Source organism: Oxyura jamaicensis, chromosome 4 (genome assembly GCF_011077185.1).
Source record: "Oxyura jamaicensis isolate SHBP4307 breed ruddy duck chromosome 4, BPBGC_Ojam_1.0, whole genome shotgun sequence".
Lineage (NCBI taxonomy): Eukaryota > Metazoa > Chordata > Aves > Anseriformes > Anatidae > Oxyura > Oxyura jamaicensis.
Genome location: NC_048896.1, coordinates 69,462,345 through 69,477,389, shown reverse-complemented (window position 1 = coordinate 69,477,389; position 15,045 = coordinate 69,462,345). Strand labels below are relative to the sequence as shown.

Genomic DNA, 15,045 nt, shown 5'->3' with positions numbered 1-15,045 from the left:
TAAAAAAAAGTTTATGGCAAGACCAAGTGCCAAAAGTTGAATGAGAAATGGATATTGCTTCTTGCTTTGTTGCATTAGGTTCTAGTTAGTGGAATGATTTTTTCTTCTTAATAGCCACAGGCAGCATTTTATCATGTTTATAGACACGTTTATTCCTTTTTGCTGAAAACTACAGGTTTTAGTTATTAAGATCAATATGAATAGACCACTTAGTCAGATTTTCAGAATGGAAGTAAAATGCATGATCAAATTCTCTTATAGCTCACAAAATGTTGCAAATTTGCAATACTGGCAGAAGGATAGGAAAGGTGTTGGCAATTATATACTATCATATACTATCAAGTTTAGAAAAAAAGGATTAACATTATTAGGATTCTATTTGTTCCTTCTCCTGCCTTCTTTATAGCATTATTCACCAGTTGGTGATGGGAGTACTGAGCTTCCTTGCTCAGGGTTAGGCTCTTCGTGCACAGCTGTTCCCCTATCTTTCTTCCCTCCCACTATGGAAATAAGCCTTATTAGTATAATCAGTTAAAACAAAAACTCTGTACACTGAGGTGAGCAGAGGTGATTTTTTCATACATTATAATTTTAACAAGCCTTTTTGTAGGCATAGCTTCATTTCATTGACTACTTTCCTTCTTCCCTCCTTAAATGTGTTGCAGTGAAAATATGCTGAGTCGATGCATTCTTTCTGGCAATAGGTAGTTCTCTCTTTGCCAAGATTCTGCGGCTCATGGAACGTTGGCTTCTCTCTTGGTAACTGGTAGGTAGTGAGGATGTTTCAAGGCAGTACCAGACCTTGAGCATTACTAGAAAAAAGACAGGACATAGCAGCAATGAAAACATTTTGGCACACTGTCCACATGTTGGCAGCTGCTGATTCTCAGTTTTATGTCTTCAAGTTTGAGTTCTCTTGTGTACCATTAGATTAAAAAAAAGGCAGACATCTCTCCAAATGGCTTATGTTTGCTGTAGCTTTTTGATATGATCATGTTCATAACAAGATGTGGTTTTGTATAGTGCTAGATGGTTTTGGAAAACTACTTTAAAATGAAAAAAATAATCTTGCTAGATCAAGTACGACACTTTAATTTTCATCTTTTTTTAATCTAATCTTGCACTCATATTGCTGTAGCATGTTTGCTAGGTGGCTTGTCTTCCCTTTGGTGTAATTTTTTTTTATTTTTTTAATTTTTTGGCCTTTCTGGGCTTTTTGCCCTGCAAGAAGCTTTACTCTTACAGAATCTGCGCATTTTGCACTGCAAAATTTCTGACACGCTCCTCTGTAACTCTTTGCCATTAAGAGCAAGCACCATTTAAAAACAAAGCATCACTTCCAGAGTCATAACAGCTTTTTGAGTGTTTTACTCACTCTGTTCCTTGATGCTTCACAACTGGATGCCATTCTGAAATTCCCAGTAAATTTAGTTTTCTTATCTTAGACAAATATAACACTTCTTGTCTTTCAACAGCTCTGCAAAGGCAGAAAAATTTGCCTCGTGCTGCCTTCAAAGCCAAACAGTTTCTTCAAACTCCATCTACAAAAGGAGGTAATTAACTTACAGCCTCTTATCAAGCTCCAGCAAATCTCAGATAACTGTTCACCTGCATTGAATCTCACACATTCTAGATTAATAAAGTTGCTGTTGCATGTTAGATTAACTAGTGGATCTTGCTGTATCAAAGAATCTAACTTTTTGGTCTAAACATTAAAAATATGTCCCTGGATCATGTGGGGAAAGAAAAAACTCTGTGGATAAAATCCAAGGATTGGTGACTTCTAGCATTAATCAGTAAATCTGGATTAGAAAAACCGACTTCTGAATCCATATTCATAGGGGCTACGTTCGGATGTTTTTTTGTTGTTGTTGTAACATAAAGTTGTAAAAAAAAAACTTGTAAAAAATCTGTTTTGATTCTGAAACAATATTCAGGCAAATTAAAATATCCTTCTTTACTTTGCACTGGAAACGAATGCTAGCAACTTCATCCTTGAGCATAGAATGTTGAGTTTTTGCCCCTGTGCACACGTGCTTGTGCTTTCTCTTTTCCTCTCAAAACTGGATGATTATCCCCAACATATAATAATTTAGTATTGTCCTCTCAAGGAATCGGAGTCTTTTGTATATAATATCCCAGTTTGCTAATGGCTGAAGTTGACTTATTTTTGAGAAGAGTACATGATCCAATTAGACAAGTTTTAACTGATTTTTAATTAATGCTGGCAGCATCGTATGTGACAATCCCTCAATTTCACTACCAAGATAAAAGCAAGTTCATGGGGTTGGTTTCAAGTGTAGTTGGTCCTGTTGCCTATTACAACCTTAGAAGATTTCATTTTAAAAATACTTCATTTGGGACCAATTCATTATATACATATATATATATGCTAGAATCCCTTAAAAATTGTGAGACTACTTCATGCCCATATTGAAGGTAGATAACAAAAAGCCTTTAACAATGCTAACTTCTTAAGTCAACTTCATTCCATGCGGAAAGTTTTATTGTCCTGTCTTCCCCTGAAATAACAGAGTATAATGACTTTGAAACAGATTCACATGGCTAATAGGAGGTCTCTAACAGTCTTCGTGACATTTCTTACCAAATGCAGAAAAATTACGTCAGTGTTCTGCTCTGGCATATGACCATCATCTCTATTCCTTCGCAGATCTTTCTGTGCTGTCTTTCCAGTTGGCCATGCCTTTGCCGTCAGCTGGTTATCTTGAACACTTACAATGCTGATGGCCTAGTCTGGAGCTGTGGAAATGTACAGAAATTTGTCTTTGAGTTTATACTATTTTCAATAATTTATTATACCTTAAAGAGGGAGGAACAGAACCCATTCCACTGTCAGTTATGTGTTCCAGTTCGTCATGAGTCACTGAAAATGAGGACCCAATATGGCCTTTTCAGCTATTTGCTATTTTATAGTCCTTGATACGTTGATTTTCTTGTTTCTCACCTAAGCATGAGATTCTTGGGATTATGGAAGCATTACACAGAATGAAACGACTTTCAAAAGACTAGAGGACCATGAGCAAGAATTTTGTATCAGTCTGGATCATTTCATAACAATGGTTACTATTAAACAACTGAATTGATACTGATTTCAAGTTGTGGTGCAATCCAGATGATTGTAACCTCATAGCATCCGACTTTGTCAGGTGGGGATCACTTGCTCCCTGCCCACAGTCAAGGACAGAATGGTGAGAGGGTGGGAAATCTAGCTTGTGACTGCACAGTGCCACTGAGTTTTTATTATTGCCACAGGTTTTATTGTAGCTGGTTCTAGTTAGTTGTTTAGTTTCTTAAGGGGATGGAGTTGTGTGGTGTTGTTAAATGCTACCCTTACATGTTTTCATTAAACATCTATCAGTTCAATACTGCAGATGGCTATACAACATCAAATGGATTTGACTAAGGCAGTACCTCACTCTTTTTAATCCTCTCTTACAAATAGGCCAAATCATGTTTTATTAAATATCCCAAACTGTTCTAAGACAAAAGTCTCCACATGTAGAGCAAAATTATTAGGCAGTTTGCCAATGATTGCATCATGTAGACTGCTTTGGAGATCACTGCACATTGGGAGACAATTAATTCCTTTATGTAAAAGGATGAGTACAGCTCTCAGCAATGCCTGCAATGCTTGTGCTGACAGGAAATGTCTTATGAACTGACAGCTCAAGTTGGAAGCATGGTAAAATATGGTCAAGACTGGGGAACAAGAGAACTAATTTGCTGGATACTTGCTTTCACTGACAAACTTTCTTCAGTTTCAGATTTTCATTACTTGTATTTCGTACCTTAAACCCATTATCCATGGTGAAGGTTAGTGCCTGAACTCCCATTAGCAGGCCCAAAAGCTGTGAGTGGTTTTTACACGCTGGCGTTGTTCAGCAGGTCAGTTGCTAGCATGGTGCTGTATTTGTAGTCCAGCAAGCATGGTGATGAGGGAATTAGTGATAAAAGCTCCCTATGTTTAGACTGTTGAATCACTTGGAAATTGCAGATTTGATTACACACACCAGTGTTAGAGGCAATTTCACATTTACAACAAAATTTCTAATATGTGATCTTAGTCCTAGGAGTACTTTGCTGCCGTTCTTGTCCAGTCATTCTGATGTTAGTGCTTTCTGTAATCCACCATCTGGCTTGACACCAAGGTTTTTGTTTTAAGGGTTTTCATTTATTCTCCTTGCTACTTACCAATTGTCATGTACCGTTGACATCTCTACCACCTTTTTTGTCAGCTTTTCCCATGGGCGGCTTCATGCTGCGTTTGATTTTGCTGTCAGTGGAAAGGCACTCTTGGATAATCCAGTAAGGAATCAAATCCAATTCACATCTGTAATGAGATGCACATTAATCTTCCTGGACATCCCCTGTCTGGGATAGCTTCAAAATATAACCTGAAAATACCACTTTCTCTGTATCCCATTTAGGAGTTCTGTTCTTGGCACTAGTCACTAGTCTCTTTTTCTCTTACTCTCTTGTTCTTAGTAGATCCGTCTTGTAAAATGATAGTAAATGCTATGTGAAGGACCATCTTCTTTATGTACAGCATCTGTCAAAGAGGAAATGAGCTGTGTCTCTGTGTAAAGAAGTTTATTTAGTAGAAGAAAAAATAGCGCATGTGAGGTCACAAAATGTAAATGTGGTTTTGTTTTTTTCTCCTGATTGATTTGATTGTCCACCTGTTACTGAAGCCCACCAAAACCCTAATCAGCTTGAAAAGCTGGTGAAATTCCATTAAGAAGATGGATTAGTTCAAGTATTCTGTTTATTGATAATTTTTGCATATTTTGAAAATATTTTGGATACTCATAAAAGAACTGTGCTGAAGATTTGGCGCTACCAAAGGACTTGAATATTCTTTTTGTCAGTATTTCACTGTGAGGATCGATTGTCTTTCATTGCCAGCTGTCTATTAAAATTCATAAGTAATTTCTATGTTTATAATAAGTAAAACTCTTGCTATTGGTGGAGCAAAATAGATATGTTGTACAAAAATAAAATGTCAGCGGCATGCGTTTGTGTGTGCACCTTGGGTGAAGGGCTTGCACAGACAGTATGCTGTCTTGTAGGTCTAAGCCTATAAATGGGTTTTTCTGGCTTATTAACCTTTCCTGGGAAGGACTTGGTAAAGGCTTGCATTTTACATACTAACTCAGACACAAAGTATTTGAATTCAGCTATTAGTTATCTTGATGATTTAGATAACATTTGTAAGAAGGGGAAGGCTCTAAGTTGTCACAGTTGTCTGATACAAGTATCGTGGCTGCATCTTAGTCTCTTTGGTGTTGGGAGTTGGCTGATAGTATATTTTTTCCACCTTTGGACAGTAAATCTTGAACTTGACCATATCGTGAGGTGAATCCCAGTGCAGTGGACCTGGTCAAGAAGAAGAGCATAAAAGAGACTTTAAGATGCCCTACTGTCTGAGCTTCATTGTTGCAATTGATGAATCAGAAATATGCACAAAAATGTCACGTTAGAATCCTGTATTCTTGAATGTGTTGTTTTAGGGATGGAAATTAAGAACACATTTCTGAAGCAGCTAAATTTCTTATTAACAAATAGCGTTCACCTCTATTTCTTTTGACTCGATGGTTATAATGGTTAGAGCCTTAGCATTACTTACAAAGCCAGATAAATATTCATAGTAGGTAAATGGAGCATTAGAATTATGATACCAAAACACATGACAAAGAGGACATCTGAATTCCTGTTTCTCATTGCTGCTTGATTGGCTGTACTCCATTACACATTCCATATTGTTTGAATTTTCACATAAAATCATTTCCTGTTTTTAATTTCAGTTATACCGTAAGTTAAGCTTGAAAGTAATTTCTGTATTTTATTTTCCAGTACCTTCTTCAAGTAAATTCCGCTCCCCAGCAGCACCATCTCCCCTAGCTCTCCGACAACCAGTGAAAGCATTTAGTAACCATGGACCCAGTTCTGTTGCTTCTCCAGAAGCCGCGCAGCTGACGCACAGCAGTTCTTCACCAGGGCCTCTTGGGGCTCAGAGTTCAGGCTTGCCAAGCCCTGCCAGCAGTATTAACAGCACTACTCTTACCAGACCGGCAGGGACAGCAGGGATGAGGAGTGGTTTACCCAGACCCAGTGCCCCTTCTACGGGGGGCATCCCAGTGCCTCGTAGCAAACTTGCACAGCCTGTTCGTAGGTGAGTATGTGAAAGGCAGTCTTAATGTGAAGTTTTCATATTGTACTTTGTACCCTGTGTATGTCTGCTGGTCCTTCCTGCACTTCTTACTTTGGTCTCAAGGTCTTTAGAAACGATGGAAATGGAGACCTCCACATGGACCATTTGCATGCGTTTCCAAAATAGATTTGAAGCAAAACGGAGAGAAAAAGACTCTTGAATTAGAATGTAAAGATGAAGGAGTGAAGCTGAAATGAATAACAAAAGATACCAAACTAAGTAATTAAGTGTCGTCGTCTGGGCTGAGAAGGCAATAAGCAGTTGTTCTTGTGGTAAAAAAATTAGCAAAATGTAGCTGGCAAGTGAAAATCCATTTGTACCACTAAGTTACACATCCTGAAGTCAGAATTGTTGAAGTTCTTCTTGTAACCCATTTGTCAAGCAATGATACCACAGTAGAACAGTTTCTCTCCTTGGGCAGCTAGAAACTTTGGGAAGGAAGACATGTTAAGGATAGAGGGGGCATCCATAGCATATTCTAAACTTACCGTAAATATCAGTGCAGTTAAGCCACAGGACAAAAGAGTTACCACCTCTAACATAACCTCTGTGCTAGCACCCAGCTGTAGAAGTTGCTTAATTGCAGAGTTTTGGAAAGCAACTGTAGGAGAAGCTACTTATTAGCTGGAAAGTCTACACGGACAGTTTGTCTTCAGGAGGATAGAAGGAAGTGGTGCACTTAGAATGGCTCTTAGTGCCACGCTACTGGGCATTGTCGCTGGAGGTGTCAAGTGGAAGCCATCTGATGTAAGGAAGCAGTCATCCATGAGGAGTATTGAGAATTCCCTTAAACAGAAGGGATAAACACTTGGTCTCCAGTATTATAGAAAAGATGAGACAGCTGTAAATAGCAAAGTGGGGGAATTTAGTTCTGCAGTAAGTGCTGGGCAGGCGAACAACAAGTGACTCTCATAGTATTGACTGTTTTGCACTCTCTCAGCAGTGTGAAACTTCATGTAATAAACAGCAGTTGTTTTTGACAGGAAATCCGTAATGTGCAAAGCGTGTTTGTCCAAATCACAACTGGTCTTAGAAGTGTTTCACTTATTGCACAGCTATTGCTTTGGAAAGTTTAGATATATAGCATACTGTATCTATACACAGTGCAGTAAAATCTATGAACTTCAAAATTTCAAAATTTCAAAAGCAAAATGTAATACTATGATATTCTAAATGAGGATTTCCCTGTTTATACATCACTGAAAAAAAAAATCTATTTTTAAATGGCAGGAAATCAAACAGTAAAGTTTTCTGTCTTGTTATGCATGTGTTTTTCTGACATGGTAAATGTCAAGACATAATACATAAACTGAAAATACTTTGGAGTTTATGTTAAGTAAACTATTGCAGAGAAGCAAATGAAGAAAGTGTGCATTTTATGTACAAAATGTTTAAGTTCTTATGTATTATAGATGGAGACTTCAACAGTTACGTATGAAACTGAAAAATATCTCATTTTATTTTAGATCATTACCCACTCCTAAAACCTATGGTAACATGAAAGACGAAAGTTGGAAAGATGGCTGCTATTGAACTGCAAAGTGTAATGCAAAGTTCCAGTGCTCATGGATGCTTCCTCACCAGACTAACAGACAGCTTGATTATACAGACTGTTCAGATGTGACTTTTGGGATTTGTAAAAATTCCAGACCTCTCTGTCTCTAATTAGCACAAACTGGCAGAGATTATAAAGCAGCACTTTAATGACATCTAACATCAGATGTTTGGTGATCATACAATCACTTTCACATTAAATTGCTCTCAGTTCTGTTATTGGTTTTTGTTTTTGTTTTTTTGCTTGCTTGCTAAAAATATATCAATTTGAGCATTTATGACAGTGGCCAATGTTCGGGCAAAAACCTAATGAATGCCAAAGAAGTGCCCATCTTGAAAAACAGCAAGTATAACAGTCAACTTAGATTGTCCAAAACTTCATTTTCAATTGTTTTAATTCAGCAAAATGATTGGTAAATAAGTACTGTTAAAACAAGACCACATTAATCAAAGTGGATATTCTGATTGCAGACTGCTACAGTGCTAACAAAACATTGCTTTTCACGATTGTTTGAGATTCTCGTTGGGGAAAGTGGTACGTACATCCTTCAGAAAGAATCAGAAGTTACTCTGGAGGCTTAGGTAGAACAGTAAATAGTAGCCATGGCTTTTATTAACATTGAAGGTTTGAATGTAGCAGACGTACACAAACGCAATAGTGTAGATTGCATCTTTCCGACGTTGATTCATCAGCTTTACATGCTCTTATATGTTTGATTGCCAAAAGGGCTTCGTATCAGTTGTACAATCTCTCTAACCTTAACGTTTCTGGCTCAGGAAAGATGGCCTTTGCTATTGTAGCCACATTTTTAACCCATGGCATGCTATTTGGGGAAAACCTTTTTGTATAGCAGGTTTCCTTGAAAAGGAAAGAGCAAGTAGTAATGTTAATTTGTTCTAATACCATACCACTATGCTTGCAGCCTGGAACACAACTGTAAATGCTGGTAGTTATGGAGAAGGAAACACAACTATGCACTTGTAACATACAAATTTTAAGGTAATGAGTTGACTCTTGATGCCAAATGATATTCATTTAGGTGATGTTCCATGGTATGAGGGAGTTTTCTGTATCCTATTTTTTTACTTTCATCCATTTCTTAAATTGGTTTATTTTAAATTGTAAATATTTTTACAGAAGATACTGCCCATGTTAAGTGTGTTTAAATATGTACTTTGCCTTACATATGTGTATCTTACATCACTGGTAACAGAGTATGAAACCTGCTATGTCTGTTTACAAGCTATTAAATTCCTCCGGTGGCTCTGACTTACTCTAACACTCATGTTTTGCTCAAAGCAACTCATTCATATAATTACCATTTGAACCATTGTTTTCTGTTCCGGAAGACATCATGCAAACATTTGTAACTAAAGTTGTATTGGGTGGGACTAGTGAAATGGAAGGGATTTTGTTTGAAGCTTTTTCAGTATTTTGGATGTACAGTTGATGAAGTAACAGAATGTGAATGGTATCCTTTGTGCAATGACTGACGAACACTAAAAGTTGGATTGGACGGTAGGTAGCCTTCAGCCCCGTTAGTGTCTGTGGTTGGAACTGCAGGTGTATTTTGCCTCCCACCACTAAGAGGATAACTAAACCTGAAATTCTGGCACTTGAATTTTAGGCTAGCATTAGCATATTCCTGGATGAAAAGCCATGCAATACTACTTGAGTTGGAAGAAGCCAAATAGGAAGGAGTGAAGACTGATTTGCAGCTCTTATGACTGCAGCAGCTGTAGGCAAGTTTTGGATTGATGAGCAACTTCACACTCCAGGCCAAGATCTGAGCTGAGACTTTGAAGTCGGGGTATCAAATACACTGTAATTCAGTAAGATTTCAGCAGAAATAAAGAAACTACCTTGCACCAGTAGACCACTCCTCGGCACTAGTCTAGCCTTGTGTCACTCACCGGCGCAGGTAATGGACGTTAGTCAGTATCATGTAATTAGTAAGCAGAAGAAATCAAATGCGCCTATTCCCATAAAAGCCTGAATTCTAACATTTCAGCTTTTTATAAAGCAATGCTGCAGTCTTCATTGACAAAAGATGAATTTTAATTGGTGGATTTTATTAAACACTTAATAGACTTTTAAATCTTGAGATTCAGTTTAGGTGACAATATTGGGGTTTTACCATGGCTACATCAAACTGTTGTATACGTTTCCTTAAGTTAAGTAACTCATCATTTGGGTCAGTTCAGCTTCAGTTCCGTAAGCATTCTTTTCTCTGCCGTTCTACTCCCCCTGGAATACAGCTAACGACTTCCTGAAAAAACAGACTATCTGTTCACTAGAAAGCCTTTGTGCATTACCAGTTGATATCAGGAAATCATGGGGCTCTGTGTTTAGAGATTACTGCAGAAGTGTGGAAATATGGATTTGATAAACTAGTGCCTATGATTTACTTAACTTATGTTTGATATAGTAGTAAGGGTTTTATGAATGTGGATTACTTTGTGTGCCAACAGCTCGGAATTGTTGTATGTATGTAGGCAGAAAGACTTGTTCTGCTTCCAAAGTTATTTAATTTTTTTGTGTTTGAATGTTTTTGTAAGTGTTAAAAGTGTAAAAATATATATATAAAATATTCTTACCACAAAATACTTCCTGGGTCATTATTTTTTGCAACAAACTGTTCATAAAATCTTTCACATATTTAGAGGGTATTGTTTTAACAGATTTGGGCTTTTTTTTTTTTTTTAATGGTTAGTCTGGTTTTCAAGAACTGTATTCATTTTTTCAATACTTACCAACATCAGCTACTGCCCTCTGCAATTCATGAAGAGAGTACGCACTGTATTTGGGTCAAATCTGTGATTCCAGGGGTAGATTGAGGTATTTGTGTTGTGCAGAGGCCTCTGCTCTGGAAGGACACCGCATAATTCAAGTAACAAGAAAAACTACATTCTGAATTTTCACACCAGTGATTTATTTGTGTAAATGTCTAAGTATAGAGCAGTGCTGGCCTACAACTCTTCTTCAAGATGTTTGCTTTGGGTTTGATGACTTTCTGTAATCTGCATTTTGTCACAAAGCCACATAAGCAATAGTTAGCATGTTCTGCCGCACATTGAGTCATCAGTTACTGCCTCTGTATTACAGGTAGTTCATTGGTCGTCCATGCTACCACTGCAGTAGGTTGGAAATCATTGAACCTCACAGACTGGAAATATATATAACCCCTTGAGTAAGATGACTGGAATAACTAATCCACAGGCTTTCCACAAAGTTTTAAAATGCAGATCATTACAGGGGAGAGGCTACGTAACAGACATGTAGCAATAGCACAGCCGTCAGGTTTGGTAAGCCTGTTTCCCTAATACAAATGCCACCTCTTTGTCATGAGGCGTAAGTATGGTTAAGCTAGCTTTACTTCTAGGTTGGGTGTGTGTAATGGTAAATCCGTTTAACAAAATTCAAAGGAGGCTCACTATTAATTGTTTATCCCAGTGTATCCCTATTGTGTAGTTTTTTTAACTTACTAAGCAAACAAGTGTGAGATGAGGTTTCTTTAAATAAACAATGACTGTGAGCATTGGCCATTCTCTTGTACAAGACTGACACCTGCAGGTAGTCCATCCATAATCTCATTTCAGGAAGATGAGGCTGAGATGCGGGCACCCTGAGGTAAACGTGTTTTACATAGACCTTCAGCATAGCAAAGGTGCTTTCTCCTCAGAGGGTCTTGTGTTAACTCCCTAAACTGAAAGGAGCAAAGGCTCCTTTAGGCTCATTTTTCCTAGAACCATTTCCTAATGGTATTTGCAGCCCTGGTATGTCACACAGTTGTGCTGTGCATCGCTGTCTTCCACATAGATGATCAGCTCAGCTGTGACTACATTAAGCACTTGCAGGACACAAAATTCAAGAGTGATTGAACCAAGTTCCGGATCTCAGCAGGGTTAAAGGCACAGGTGGCTCAAATGGTTCCCTAACAGCAAAGTGATTTGTCAGCATAGTGCATCATCCGCACCTGCTACAATGAATTACAAAATATATCCAGGTGTATCGTAATGTTTTTCACCAGGCACTGCACCCTGGCCACGGACAGACAGGCTGTGGGGCTAGACAAGGTGTCCTCTGCTGTAATATCTACTACGTAATCTTTGTTCTGCAAGCAGAGCTCTGTATGAATGAAGATTACTGGCAGGACAGGCATAGCTTGTGACAAATCCTCTTCATGCTCCTCCTTCAGAAATGAAACAAGCAAGTGCTGCTGTTTGGAGTCTCCTCTCTGGGACAAGGTGGGTGAGAGGACATCAGGCAAGCTCTCTGCTCTTCAGTCCCTGCGTTAGCATCTAATTTCCTGGCTCTGTGGTTGCCATTTACTTACCCAACCACAGAGCCTACAGCAAGGTTATGTTGTTTCTGTCCATCCACTCCAGGGCTAATGCAGACATAAAACCACCATTACCCCTGCTTCAGCTGACTTGAATAAGGAGAATTGTGTCCTGATTCTCCTCCGTTTCAAGAACTGCCTGGATGGCAGCGGCAGCAGTGTGGCCTCAGCATCAGAAAAAAACATAATGGCACAAGACTGGGATAGAGGGCACTCCTTCAGTTCCTGCTCTGCCACAGTTTCTGATCATGCTACCCTTACGTTCCTGGGGCTCAGCCCTTCACCAGTGCCGCTTGTGCCTGTGTGCCCAGAGAGGGGGCAGGTGCTCTGCTATTTGGAGAAAGGGGTCAGCGCTTCGTGTCGTACCTCATCCATGGCAGCGGGGTAAGTTACGAATGGAAGTTTGGTCAGCCTCAGTTTATAAGACCAAATGTCACAGCGCAGATAATGTCTACTGTAAATGTCAGGGTTGGCAGAATTTTTTTCTTCCTGGAGGGAGGTGGAAAAAAATCAACAAAGACTTAGTTAATGTATTTATGCTGCCATTCACACAGGCTTAGATGAACCGAGCTGGGATGGTATTGCCCAGGCTGTGTTCAGGTACAAGAGCATCCTGAGGGACGTAACGATGTGCGTGTGGCTGAGGTCCTCTCATCCAGGAGCAGAGCAGCTTTGATAACAGCCTAATTCTCTGCTCAGGTCTGGCAAATTGAGCCTACTTTCTCCTGAAAAGAAAGCAGGGATTTAAGTGGTATCTGGTGGTCTTAGCACTACCGTTTATCCCCATGTGAAACTTTGCACTCCAGGATAAATAACAAACATATTGCATGGTGTAAGAGCTTGAACAAATGAGCTAGCAAGAGCCCAAGGCACTGAGATGCAGGCTGATGTGCAAGGGCTTGCACCTCGCCAGCCATCATGCCTCATGGACCACTCAGGAGAAATGGAAGATGCCTCTTCCAAAATAAGTTACAACCTTCCAGGTAGGGCTTACAGCACCTCATGACTTCTAACCCTCATTTTTCCTTACCTCGACAGAGATGCCCCTTCAGATGCTCCTAAATCTGGGCTGAATACCTCAAGTGTATAGTTACAGTATTACAAAGTTGTTCTCATTATGGGTCTCAGAACCCGTGGCCTTTACAGGCATTGTGCTTGTCTCAGCCCATTTCTAATGCTCCAATCCTGTTCTTCTGTGCTGGTGCCCCCACCAAGTTGTTTTTTTAAATAGCAGGTTGTTCTTATCAGCACGTTCCCACTTCCTGCATCCTCCTAATTAAGAAGATAATTAAATAGCATTAATTACCAAAGCGAATCGCTGAAACCTACCAGTAACCTCATCTCAAAAGTCAAAACCCAGATGGGTTACATTTATAGACCATTTATGCACTCTGCTTTTAGACCTACTTTCCTGTCTTTCTTGCTTTTTAACTCATAAATATTGCTTGGTTGGTTTGTTTTTGGTTTTCGTTTTGTTTTCTCAGGACTCTCCAGACACTAGAGGGTGTCCTTGCTTTTGCTGCAGCTTTCTCTCCAAAGTTAGGTATGGTTGGGTTTCAACTCACCCATCGCCCTCGACTTAGGTAAAACTCTTCTTGGGGTCCTGTGTGAATGTATCCCAACTGCATTTATCCCAGGAGTGCTTTGGTGTGAGGCAAGACAAAGCAGTGCAGAGCTGGGCAGGAAAACCACCCCTCTCATACAGGTGTCTGACTTCATCTAAAACAGAAAAGAGAAATTTCAGAGTCTCTTTCCTGCACTTCACCCTTTGTTCTTAGAGCTGCCAGCCTATTCCAGATGTTGTGACCGACCACTTCACTGCCATCCCTGGCAGTTCTGTCTTGTAGAGTAGTCTTTATGATTTAGGACAAGGACGGCTTCTTTGTTTTTCATCCATATCACAGAGTCTGAAATAGCCCTGCTAGACTTTACTCAATGCCAAGGTAGACCTAAACCTCCTTGGATGTTTAAGATTCAATACTTCCCCCTGGGTTTTTCAGCCAACTGGGTAGCATCACACAGCATCATCCTTTCAGCAGGACAAAAACTGCTTGGGCATCTTCACTGTGCCTCAGAGCTGAAGAACAGAAAGTCCTTGCACAGAAAACCCGGTGCCTGGTGGTCAGAGCTTGCTGTAGCAGAGCAGAGGGTCGCTCTCGCTGTGGGTCCTTTGGGTGAGCAGGACTGATGTGGCTGCAGAGATCGATTGCTCGTGACATAAATCCTGTCCTACTGAGGGCTGCTGTGCTGCTGCTCTAACACGTCAAGAAACTACAGCTGAAAACTGCCCCTATGGGTGCTTACCAGTTGTAGAAACATGGTTCTCCACAGAGGTTTGTTCATGATGAAGAGCTCGTACTGTGTATGTGGAGTTACTGCTGCAGCCTTGGCAGTAAGGTACAAATTGATCCCCATGTACTACTGCAGGTACAAAGGAGCAGCTTCTTTAGAAATTATATGTCAAATAAGTGTGTATGCAATGATTGTTATACATTTAATGCATTAAAATTAATTTCTAACACTTTGTTTTCTGTTATTGCTACGGATAGAGCAAAGGTAGCTCACAAGCTACTCATTCTATACGTGTTTATTCCAACAGTGTTTCCTTTTTCCCTTGAATTCTTTCCTCTGAACTAAAGGTCCAAGGGCTTTTTGTTCCTTCCTCTGAACATCCGACCTTCAAACAGTCCGGCCCGCTTGGCAGGCAGCGTGCAAAATGCCAGCTCAATAAAAGTCACAGGAAGCTCCAGCCATGGGCATCAGGGCTGTGCTGAGAGCCTCTCCTGCACCTGCCACCTTGGCTGGTGGTGTGCTCCTGCGCCGAGTTTCACCAACACAGCTTGGTGGCAGCTCACAGAGCAGGATGCTGAGGCATCAGAGGCTCAGGCACCTGGAGGCCAGGAGGCCACCACATCC

General features: G+C 39.8%; 1 protein-coding gene across 3 annotated transcripts in view; it reads left to right on the top strand.

Moving 5' to 3' along the window:
• The window catches only part of SLAIN2 (SLAIN motif family member 2), a 35,040-nt gene extending 24,647 nt beyond the window's left edge, over positions 1 to 10,393 (top strand). Inside the window, exons 7-9 of one of the 3 annotated variants that reach the window (XM_035324270.1) lie at positions 1,476 to 1,553; positions 5,875 to 6,193; positions 7,699 to 10,393. In XM_035324270.1, the coding sequence (XP_035180161.1) occupies positions 1,476 to 1,553; positions 5,875 to 6,193; positions 7,699 to 7,765 (464 nt within the window). In that variant the 3' untranslated portion in view covers positions 7,766 to 10,393. Of the gene's footprint in view, positions 1 to 1,475; positions 1,554 to 5,874; positions 6,194 to 7,698 lie in introns of those variants that run through there. The other 2 variants (XM_035324271.1, XM_035324272.1) reach the window with 2 other exon arrangements.
• Positions 10,394 to 15,045: the final 4,652 nt, after the last annotated feature.